At 31.7% G+C, this 12,376-nt stretch overlaps 1 protein-coding gene and 1 long non-coding RNA gene across 13 annotated transcripts in view; one reads left to right on the forward strand and one right to left on the reverse strand.

Annotated features, from left to right (window-relative positions):
* LOC148610091 (tumor protein p53-inducible protein 11-like) overlaps positions 1-12,376 on the forward strand; it is a 213,150-nt gene that overhangs the window by 171,828 nt on the left and 28,946 nt on the right. For 3 of the 12 annotated variants that reach the window (XM_088542154.1, XM_088542151.1, XM_088542156.1), the window contains exon 1: positions 11,634-12,363. The exons of the other annotated variants lie outside the window; for them this stretch is intronic. In XM_088542154.1, the coding sequence (XP_088398280.1) occupies positions 12,317-12,363 (47 nt within the window). In that variant the 5' untranslated portion in view covers positions 11,634-12,316. Of the gene's footprint in view, positions 1-11,633; positions 12,364-12,376 lie in introns of those variants that run through there. 12 annotated transcript variants of the gene reach the window in all.
* LOC148610092 (uncharacterized) lies at positions 4,780-11,548 on the reverse strand. Its single transcript, XR_015914731.1, has 2 exons — positions 11,458-11,548; positions 4,780-6,265 (listed from the first exon to the last, which is right to left on the reverse strand). It is a non-coding gene; the product is annotated as an uncharacterized LOC148610092 (long non-coding RNA).

Consider the following 12,376-nt stretch of genomic DNA (forward strand, 5'->3'; position numbering starts at 1 on the left):
TAAAAATATGTAGCCTTTTTTGGGGTGTATCACATTTTTCAGATTTTGCATGATTCTTACAAAGACAGTTACTTTAAAATTGCTAGTACAAAATCTGGTCTTTTTATATAATATCTTAACCCCCCTAAACTCATTAAGCTCTTAATCATACCCAATTCAATGGGTTCATGGTATAATGGAATCATCTTGTCAGTGTGTCAGTTCGTTCAAATTTTAGTGCGATTATCTTGACTCCCGATGAATATTTTGGCATATGGCTTTATATAGAGTATATACGGTAAGCTATTTTAATTGTTGATATATTAACTTCCTGTAGGGGTATGTCAAACACAACAATGCATTCAACGTGGTCATGTTGAACCAAACATACATGTAAACTTTTTCAGTTACATACATGTATATTAAATGTTCTCCTCTAAATCCATGTTCATGTAAATTATTTTTTTGTCACTATCATTTTTGGAATATATAGATCCAAAAAAGTATTTAGCATGTTAGATAAAGTCAATAAAAAGCTATAAATAGAATTGTAGCTGTAAAACTTTTCAAAAATTGGAAACCATCCTTCAGATTCAGCATTAGAAATTAAAGAAATTTGTTTATTTTATTGCATTTGTAAGATTACTATTTTTAAGTATTGTTACTCTTAAATGTCTAAATTAATGAGTTATTGCGTTTTTTGCACATAATTTAAAAAATTGAAATGGTAAAACAGAAACAAGGTAAAGTAAGAGTAAGTTCCCTTTATCTGTCAAAATGGAAAATAGAAATGTGTTTTGCTCCGCACTGAAAAATAAATGGAGAGAAGCTGTTAACATGTAAACTATGTAGAATTGTTAGGGTTACAATCATTTTACTTGATCAATATTGTATCATTATCACTATTTGGAATTGTCATAAGGCCACATCAAATTAATTTGTAGATACTCATCCAACAGCAACTAAAAAAGTCGGGCGGGTGGGAGGATTTTATTTTTTATTTGTTATTTTTCCAAGATTTGTAAAATCTTATTCCTGCTAACGAATTTGTTGAAGAACTCCTGCAAATGTGTACTTTCAGTTATGTTGGTGCCATACCAAGGCTTTATTTCTTCAATTCCCCTTATAATGTGACCAACAATGAAAGCCATCCTAATATCTGCCTAACAATATCAAGATATTCTGTATACACACACCACGTTACTCGTTTTTTCGACCAAAAGTCTATTGTATTGTGTAAAAGTAGAGTCGTGACAGATACGGACATAAAAGAAATCTGGAAATTTGAACCACCGTAAAAAAAAAATGATAATAAAAAATATTGGGGCGGGCCCTTTTGAGTAGGGGCGGGTGGGGATGAGAATCTACAAATTGAATTGATGTGGCCTAAAAGAGGGTCAGGTGAGGGATAAAGACTGTGAGGGGACCCTTGTTTCTCTTAAACCCCTCTTCTTTCCTGAAATCCTGGATTTACCCTTGCATCCAAAATATTACAATTTACTGCATGCCATTCTTGCTTACTTCTTAGAATTATCTAAGTAAGATACAGTTCCCTCGACATAATTACATACAGATAATATAAGTACAGTATCCAAATACCTGTAGCTTTATGATGGGGTTTAAATATGCTCTTTCAACTTTTTTTCTGACATAAATGATGTAGAAAGCATGTACCAGGTGTGCTCAACTTTAATGCAGAGATAAAGTACATGTATCAGTCATTTTACAGGTATAATGTTCCTGAATTACTATTTTAGTTTCATTGAAGTTTCTCTGAGTTCAGTTTAAAAGCTGTAAAGGCCATAGTAAATAAATTCCTAGATTATCATCCAACTTTTTCTGAAAAATTAAGGTGGGGGTGATTTTATTTACCATTCCATCTTGGGATATTCAACTGGGTGCTAAGTGATCAATTTAACCTGCACAATAGTCTTGAAACAGCTCTATCAAAGTATTTGTGTCTCTAATACTACACCAGTTCCAGTTTTTTTATCAATTTGGAACCATGTTTTAAAAGAAATAACAGCGAAAAACACTGTTTTTTTTGTTTTTGTTTTTGTTTTTTTTTTTTTTTATGCACTGGAAGTTACTAATTGATGATTATAAAAAAAAAACAAGCCCAGACAAATACACAGAATAGTTCTGTCAATTTTGAGTATGGGGTATTTTTTAAATGCATTTTGAAAAAAAAAATAGGGGCAGGGTTGAAAATTGGGTCAGGTAAAGATATGAATCCAGGAGTTTTTTCTCATGGTCTACAAGATCACTATTCAGTGGCCTGCTGGTACTTAATGTTGGTATTAATGTAAGACTCTCTGTTCAGCTTTGTTTTATAGATGCTACTGTATAAAACTAAAAAACAAAAAAAAAAACAAAAGAAAACAAAAAAAATTGAGTATGATTTGTAACATAGTGGGTCAATGATCTGTTGTTGAATTCTGAGAAGTAAGGCTCAAAATAAAAAATTAATTTCTTTGATATTGCAACCTTTCGGGAACCCTTACGCAAGAAAAAAGTATTTTCTCTTCATAGTATCTTCATATCATTTTGATTTTTACAGCCAAATTTTAAAAAAAAATTTCTTACCAATAACAAGTTATGAGAATATCAAGTAACGTAAAACAAAGATTTTTTACAGGTTGGCCTTACTGGTGTAATGTCATCACTAATGGTTTTGTGGTAAGATTATACACCCTGATGAATTTCTTACTATCTTTAATTACTTCTTCTTCTCTTTTGTCTTTATCTGAGATGATATTGGATAATTAAAGCAATGACAAAAATTAAATGAAGTCATCTATTTTTGGTCGTTAATATGAATTGATAGAATGTGAAGTATAAATCTGTTAGTCGGGGTCATTAAACTGGTAGGAAGTCTTCTTGTCCTCTTAACGTGAAGGGACTGACCTCCATATCCTTTTCTGTGTTATAGCAAGATAAGAAACAGATGACATGATTCATTGTTTTGAGTATATCACAGTGTATTGCATGGGGTTGATCTACTGATTTTGAAAGGAGGTTTCAGAGGGGTTCCAGAAAAATGTTCAGACTATTATTTGCTTTTTTTTTGTCCTAATATTGCATGTAATTAACAAAATATCAAAAAAAAAAAGGGAGTTACCAGAAAACACACACAGTGGCCCCCTACTACATAATTGATTTTCTTGTTTAGCATAATTTCTGTTCTTTTCTAAATGTCCAAATTAGTTTGTGGAAGGTTTTCTGAAGTGTAAGATGCTGCATGGTTTTGTCAAACACTTTGATTCAAGTGCTATTCAAGGAATGTTTTTTTACAAATGGAAATTGTATTGCTTTCCACTCATTTATATAATGAATTAGCTTTGCTGATTAAACAAAATTGATAATGAGACTCTTCTGTGAGTAGGAGTCAGATTTGAAGGGTAAGAGGAAGGGTGCGTGTGATTAAGTGTATGTTAGTTTACCCGTGTGAGGTTAAAAATGATCTTCAGGAATAGGTCTTTATCTGTAAATCAATAATCTTCTGTGCATTTCATAATCAGACACAGACACTTGAAAATGCATTTAATGAAAAAAAAAATAGGACATGGAATTAACAGTATTTATTTTTTTTTAATTTTTGCCAAAGTGCTGCTTTCATCTTCTTCATTAATATTTTTTTCTAATTTCTTGTGCACTTTTATAATGAGGAAAAGACATTAGAAAAATTAAATAACAGTCCTATCAAATCCAAGGTTGGGTTGGTTATATGAAATATACTTATTAATGACCTGTGATCGACTGTGATCAGTAGCACGGGTCATTACTTCCTGTAATGGTTTCCATGTCTTAAAAAAATTAAGGCAAAATTGGTTGATTGTCAACCAGGGGAGAAAATCAATGTTGAAACTTTCTCGTTATAATGAAACATTATCATGTTACGATCTTATACCCTGGTCCAAAAGTGTAGATTAATGATTTGTTGTATGCAATGTTCATTAGCGTCAAATATTATGGCTTCCGATAGTCCTGGTCGGGTTCCTCATAGAGGGTTTTACTGCTGTAGAAAATGTTCCCACGAAAGTCAGATTATATAGAAATCAATGTTGCAGATTTAATGGTTGTATCTTTTGAAACAGTCTGAGAGTTATTGCTTCTGAATTACCTTTAGATAATGTTTTATTTCAAAGAAACATTTTCTATCTAATATTATGGTGGATTTTATTACTTTTATTGTCGGGGCCTTTCAGAGTTTCTTAAATGAGTGTTTATGCTGTTGAAGACCTTTTGGTGATCACTGAAAATATTTACTTTTTTGTATTAAGGTTATATTGTATTTCACCATATCCACTCCTTTTTTCTATTTTCTATTCAATGCCAAATAAGGACAAAGAAGTGCAAATTGTCTGTTCTGTACGTCTGTTTGTATTTTTAGTGCTCTCAACTGCCTTCATATATCTTTGTATTTTGGATGATGTGTTTTGATAGTTGCAGTGAAATACTTTAGTCCTGAGGATTTATTTTGATAGAAAATGGGGATTTTGAACACTTACCGGTATACTATTTTTTTTAAAGATTTAGTTACATGGTTTTATTGATCATGAGGGCTTTACAATGCTTTAGAAATGAAAGAGTAATCAAGGGAACCAAGGTTATAGCGGTAATCAAAAGAATGTAATCCAGGGACAAAGACCAGACATGGAAAACAGACACACACAACAAAGAACATAAAGTAACTAAAATCATACTGACAAAGTAACAAAAGTATCATTTTAAAAAGTATGCTTTTCTTTCCTGTTCTTCTAATATTTATAGAAGTCACAGTAGTAGAGAAAGAAAAAATCCATAAAATCATATATTACAGAAGTTGTTAATATAATCAATAATTTTCAAAAACCCTCTGTTAATGTGTGTCAATGTGTCAAACCAATAACAAGGAAAGGAAGTCTTAGATTGTGTCAGAAGAATTTCCACCCTTCATTCATTTGAATATTTCTTTTAATGTCAAGTACTACTTGTAAATCCTTCTTTGTTTGTTAAGTGAATAATAGTCAGTGTACATTGTTACTTCCTTAGTTGAGCCTTGGATCGTGGAGAAAATTGACTTCAAACCTCTTCCAAGTTTTACAAGTACATCATGCTTGGGTTTAATGTTAAGTAGATCAAGCTTTGTTAATTTTTATGTTTTGGTGATTGCTCTAAACCTTAGAAAAGGTGCAGTATGTCCTCCAAGACATCAATTAATTTAAGGAACTGGCACTATATTTTTTTTTCTTCTTCAAATTATCTTTTCTTTAAACTATAGCCAGCACTCCACAGTATTGTAGAACTGCCTGATTTTGGTCTTGTAATCTGATGCTTTGTAACATTTATCACTTTAAAAAATTGTCAAGCATCTGTAAATCTATATATCTAGAAATAGCTCAAACCAAGGCCTTCAGGATGCAGTAAAAATTTTCTGGAAAAAAATTACCCACAGCATATAGGGTTACCATAGAAACCATGCAAAAATATGCGAAAATTTGCAAAAAAGTTCATAAAATCAGGTTTAAAAATATCAAATTTCCCGCAAAATATCTGAAATTTTTATTTCAATCCCTGAAACTGTTCAAACTTTTCCCTTCAAAAACCCCTTCCTCATATGGGCATCGCCGGTTAGATTTTGAGCTATTTCACTTTGTAATCCACTTATTAAATTTAGCATGGTAAAAAATTGACTTACTTTCACAATGAAGTCAAATTGTCATTGAAAAAAAGCCCCTTCAACATTGAATATATATAAAACATTGCAAAATACTTTTAAAAGTCCCCTTTTTTCAGAAAATGTTTTATCAACAATAGATTCTTCATTTTTAATCACTATAGCAACTACCGGTTTCCATTCATGTCATTTTTCATCCCTAGCCAAAAGTGCGAAACTAAACTAAACTGTGGAGTGCTGGCTATAATAATTGAGCCTAACATCTTAAAGTTCAGGATACATGTCATTCCAAGTTTGTAATTGCAATGATATTCGTTCTACTTCCAGGTATCCCTCGTCAAGAATTACTTTCCAGTTGCAGATCATTAGTTACAATTTTGTCCAGCTACTTGTTAAATTAGTATGTGTATATATCTGGATGACCCAGAAATTGTATAAAACATTTCTTAGGAACAAACAAAAATATAAGCACTCCAACAGTTTTATACTTGATTGATCTTAGAACCGTAATATATTCTCTTTGATATTGATTTGTTATTTGAGTTTACAGGTTTATCTCCCTTTGGCTTAGTTATCTCTCTTTGCAGCAGTGGTCTTTTTAAGGCTCTAGGTGGATATTTTTTTCTCCTGCAAAAATATAACTCATAATGATGAAAGAAGATCTTAACTTTTACAAGTATTTGATGAAAGAGTCTGAGAAAGTAGTAAAAGTATGTCAGATTTGATTCATTAACACAAATGCTCTATCTAATTGAAAAAGGCAGACTGTTATCTGTTAAATCAATTGATACATTTATTTAGCATCAACAGTTACAAAACAGGGCAAGTATGATATACTGTTTATTTTGCAAATATTTGGGGCATATTGTAAAATGTAGTGTTAGGTAACTGGAATGGATTGCATACTGAATTAATTGATTGATTGATTGATAAATTGTAGTTTTAACATCCATTTGCAAGTATTTTATTGAGTATAGAAGTACAGTATGAGTTTTTATCAGTAGACTAGGCTCCTGTTTGTATATATTTCTTGTTTCAGTAAGCTACCATGTAAAAAAATAAGTATAAGTTTTTGCAAGACTCATGCAAAATGGGAAAAAATCAGAAACATGCATTTCAAAAACCTACTGATCTAACAATATAACTTCTCTCAAGGGTGCTTCCTCTATTTGAAAAGACCTTTATTTGATCTATGCATCACTTTATTTGCTCAGAAATTTTTTCAATAGAATGTTAGAAAAATGAGGTTTTTGAAAGTTGTTCATTGTCAGTACATTTCAATGAAAATATGAATATTTTACTAAAGTCTTTTTTCCTTTATTCTGATGTCAATAGTTTAATTAAACTTTCAAAATGGTGTTTTTTTATATACCATGTTTCACCCACAGCCTGTTTCTTACAGAGTCTGACACTTTAGGGCATGAATGTCTGGTCCCAGCGCCACAAAACTTGAAACATTAAGTGTTAGAAAATTCTCAATTGTTTGTGACGTTATCGATTTCAAGGACTTATAGTCGGCGTCACATAAATAACATACTGTTAAAATTTGAATAAAAATATTTTCTACGACTTTATTGACACCTACCGTCGTTTAAATTGTCTTAAATGACTTGCTCATTCGTTTAGCCAAACGGCTTCTCCCTAAACATTGAATCGTTAAATTCCGGTCAGATTTTAATTCTAGGTGGCAATATTTACATTGTAAAAAGTCGGCCATGTTTACAGTGATCGGGTTGCTAGGAGATGTTGTTTACGTTTAAATGGTTTGTCCAAAAACCGAAGAACCCAGAATGCAATTCGGCGTTATTTCGGATATCTCGGATTTATTTTACGCGAACAACGTATAATACCGAGAAGTTGATCAAGCAGACGATTGTCACCGGAGTTCGACGGGAACTTACGCACTTCGTTTGTAAACAAATCGTCCCGTAAAAACCAACATGGCGGATATTAGTATGGGATTTTCCCGTAAGGATTTGTTACGCATGATTTAAGCTAATCAGCGACTTGTTTTTGAGAAGCTGTTTGGCTAAACGAATGAGCAAGTCATTTAAGACAATTTAAACGACGGTTGGTGTCAATAAAGTCGTAGAAAATATTTTTATTCAAATTTTAACAGTATGTTATTTATGTGACGCCGAGTATAGGAATTACTATGAAAGTGAAGAATATTATCATTATTATTATTGTCTGCTCAGTTAATCACATATTCTAGTTCTGATATGCATCAAATATCTAACAATTTAAACTAAAACTGCAGTGATGCTGTAAAATGATAAAAACAGCTACTATGGAACATTCCTAATCCTGGCACTAGCAGGACTGGACATAATGGTTATTTCTGACCTCATGTGCTAAGAACAGCTGAAGGCAGAGGCATGGGCAGAATATGCCTTTACTTTTATTGCCTAGGCATATTGGTGGAAATGGGGAATAAAAGGGGGAAGCAATGCATACATTGATTTTGATATTACATAAAGAAAAACATGCTTTACAAGCATTTTCTCTTTGCTTTTTCCTGCAACCTGCTCCCCTCTAATTTCTCTTGGATCCATCCTTCAGAGTTCTAAATGTTTGGCTCCAGTTAAACACTTATATGTCTTGAACCACAGTGGCAGATCCGGAAATTTATAAAAAAAAAAAAAAAAAAAAAAAAAAAAGGGGGGGGGTTCCAGTCTTGAAATATACATATTTTTTTTTAACTGGGGGCTCCAGGCTATTGTTTGCTAAATGTTGCCCACATTTTGCACATGATTAACAAAATTTTTAAACTAAACCCCGTAGATCTGTTGCTGAACTATTTTACTTTACATAAGGATCGAGTCATTTACTGATTCTGGACTTCTTTTTTCAGGAAATTTACAAGTGTCTGAAGTGTACATGTACTAGTTAATCATTTGTAATCAATTTTGTAATCAATGTTGTAATCAACTGCTTTAACACACAGAGTTGTTCTCTTGTATAAAACAAAAAATGTTCTGATCGATTTTACACTGCTTTTCCAGAGGAGATAATTGGTACAATTATTATGAAGGCTGCTAATTGATGGTAACATGTTTTTTTTTTCTCTTGTTTATTATAGTTATACCTTGAGCAAACTGCATGGAACTTCAAAATCAGTCATTACAATGAATTAACACATTTCTGAAAATAGTAGGATCAATTTGGATAAATTTAGAAAATGTTCTTCAGAATAGGTATTTAAGTAGATGATATTAGAGTACAAACATGCATTTCATATTTGTTTTGAAAGTAATATTCTTTCTACTCTAGACAGTTAAATGCAGAACTTACAAATTATATTTGCTTTTCGTTTTTCTTTGAAAGTGTTTTAATCATTGTCAGGTATGAGTATAAGTCTTATCAATGGTTTGGCAGGTGGTGATATTTTGGAGAAACAAAAAAGTTGTGGACTTCATGACTAATATGCATTCATAAGGTAATCAAGTATGAGTCCTTCTAATGGTATGGCAGTTGGTGATATTTTGGAGAAACAAAAAAGTTGTGGACTTCATGACTAATATGCATTCATAAGGTAATCAAGTATGAGTCCTTCTAATGGTATGGCAGTTGGTGATGTTTGGAAAAAACAAAACAATTGTGGTTTTTATTACAAGGTAACCAATAAAAGTATTGAGAGAACTTAAATATGAAAATTAGTTGTTTCATAATGTATTTGTAAATTATTTGATGGTTATAGCGTTAATGGAAATATTAGAGAAATGTAAAATATTATTACACAATTCAGTCTGACTTTAAAATACAAGTAAGATGTTGATTTGTACTTGCATTTACATAAAATTTATTATCATCAAGGTAAAGACCCTTTCATACTTAAACTGCCGTGTAGTTGGTGAACATGTTTAATTTTACTCCTACAAGGAAAATTCGTTTTCTCTAACCAAAGCTCTACCTTATGGACATATATGATACACATGCCCATTGACTACTCTGCAGTTAATACAAATAGGTCTATAAACATTAAATTGATTTTAGAAAGTTCAGCCAGACGACTACCATTAGGTTATCCTTACTCTAAAGATTGGGGAAGATACACTGAAATCAGTGTGTCCAGTCTTTCAGTCTTTCTTTCATAATCAGTTATGATCTCATTTTTGTCCCCCATTATGTCGCACAAGGACATGGAAATGGCTCGCGTCTATCCGCTTTTTTTCTGTGCATATTTTTGTAATGCTTTCACCAAATAAGTTTGTTTTTTGGTATGTGGCATTATTATGAAGAGTTAAAGATTGAGTTCAACTTTGGTTATGGCCCTTGGACTTATAAAATTTCAGTGAATTTACAGTTTTCCTCACTTTTTTTTGTAATGCTTTTACCAATTAATTAAAAAATTTTTATGTAGTCTTACTATGTGAAGTTACAGATTAAGTTTGACTTTGGTTATGGTTGAATGATTTTTACAGAAGTTACGGCCCTTGGACTTAGAAAATTTCTGTGAATTTAAAGTTTTCTCAACTTTTTTTTTCCTGTGGGTCATTGGAACACTGTTCTTTTATTTTCTGTTGACTCAATTTTTTCCATGGTGGGATGATTCTAGATTAAATAAACTGTTTTAACATGATGAGATGTGGTTTGCCATCTTTTGTGAGTTAACCTGTGATAGCAGCGGAGTGAGGGAGTCAGTTTATGCTGAATTATACCCATAATTTGTCTAAAACCTAAATGTAAGTTACTGCATCTCCATTTGATAATTATAAAAGATAGCACAAGGAATGGTTTTCTTGGAGTCAGAATTATGTGTTTGAGTGGGTTGTCATCATGCCTGCACAACTTCCCATTGGACGAGAGTTACAATTTTTGTATATGTCACTACTTTCCATGCTCCTACTTAGAATATAGAGCAAAGGTTTGTCATGATGGGTGAAATGTTAGTTCAAGGTTTAAGTTCAGGAAGAATCCACTCTCCAGATTTATAAACTAGAAATTATTTACCAGATTTTTTGAACATTTATTGATTGATTTCCTTGTCTGAATTAATTGTTTGATCAAATAGCATTTAAGGAGGGAGACCTAGGGTAAGGGACATAACTCTTGAAATCAGTGATATGTGTATCATATTCAATTTTACTAAAGCCTATCTAGCTTTCATTTGAAACAAAATGAAGTCAGTCCAAGTTAATCTTATGCTTACATGAGATTGATGTAAAATGCTAAATACAAACGTTCCAATTATTTGTAAGAATTGTGTCCCTTACCTTAGGTCTACCTCCTTAATAAGATATTGAGTTTAATTAATGCTGATATACCAAGGAGTTAATATTCAAATGCTTGAACTAATCAATTGATGACTATTTGGAAAAAGTTATCAATTGCAAATCAATGATAGGTTTGGTTGATTCAAGTTCTGGTATTTTGAATAATAAATAAATAATTAATAAGTTTCATTTTGAGTCGGCATGAAATACATAATTAAAAACATAAGCTTTTTTATACCAAATATGAGTTGAAATATCCTTTGCATTACACTGCATGTAGCCTCTTGTTATTTCTGTTATACATGATCTTTATTAGAAGCAGTACTTTAATGGTTAAACAAAGCTTTGTTAAACGCCTTTTGGTATTTCAAGAAATTGGTACCTCAGCCAAAACAGTATCAAGACAATTATAGGGTTATATTACATACATTTTGTGAACAGTTTTTAGGGTTGTGACTTTGTTTCTTTGTTAATTGATTAAAGTTCATTCAGTTTTCAATCAAAGCCTTGATGAAAGATTTACCTGTAACTTTTTTGGATACATTTGTTTTGCCAAAATACCTATGTAGTTGAGGATAGATTAAGTTTTTCATGATTTCTTACCTGTGATTCAGTCAAAGATAAATTTTACCTCTCAAAAAGAAAAATTGAAACTTGGGATATGAGATGTGCAATCTTTTAATGGCTGTTTTTATCAACTGCAATGATTAACTTTACAATGAGGAAGACTTCCCTGATGTTTTGAGCACCTGGTGTAAGTGATAGTGTGGTGATGTTTTGAGTGGAAAGATATCCTAAAGAGCTGTTGCGGAAATATTTTCAGAATTTCTGTGGACTTTGGATATACCCGGTAGATTGATATAATAGAATTGAAGTGATAACTTTCGAAAGAGGATTTGATGAGGAAATATTTTACAATTTTTTTGTGATTTGTGATATTTGTGTCGAGGGTCAGATTGATATTCTTGAATTCTAGAGATAACTTTTGCAAAGAGCTATTTTCCTACTTTAAGTTGTGCTGAGGGTTAAATTGACAAAGTAGATCTTTCTCTTATGTTATAATATCCATTCTTATCAAAATATTGAGGAAACATTATGCATTTTAAACTTATACTGTAAATAGTTGTCAATCAAGATATGGCAGAAATATGTTTCATATACTTGTGGATGTTTTTATCATGAAATATTTGAGGAAATAATTGATAATTTTTTACCTTCGTTCCTAACTGTGATCAAAGTGGATGATATTTTACCTTTAGAAGACATTTCAAGAGGGATAGGAGAGACAAATTATTACCACAATATAGGCCTCTATTGGAAATACTTTACATGTAATATCTGTTCGTTTTTAAGCATTAAACTTCTAAGAAGTGATTTTGGAAGAGGAACTTCTATTTCATAGATTGAACCAGGAAATACTGCATACTGTATATTTAATTAATTTGTATCAACTTCTTTAAAGATGGAGGAGGAATCTGAGCATTATAGAAAGTCTAAACCTTCAACTGCGTAAGTCTATCAC

The sequence above is a fragment of the Perna viridis genome, chromosome 8 (genome assembly GCF_037379345.1).
Source record: "Perna viridis isolate PV_CMFRI_1.1 ecotype Kerala chromosome 8, ASM3737934v1, whole genome shotgun sequence".
In the NCBI taxonomy this organism is placed as follows: Eukaryota; Metazoa; Mollusca; class Bivalvia; order Mytilida; family Mytilidae; genus Perna; species Perna viridis.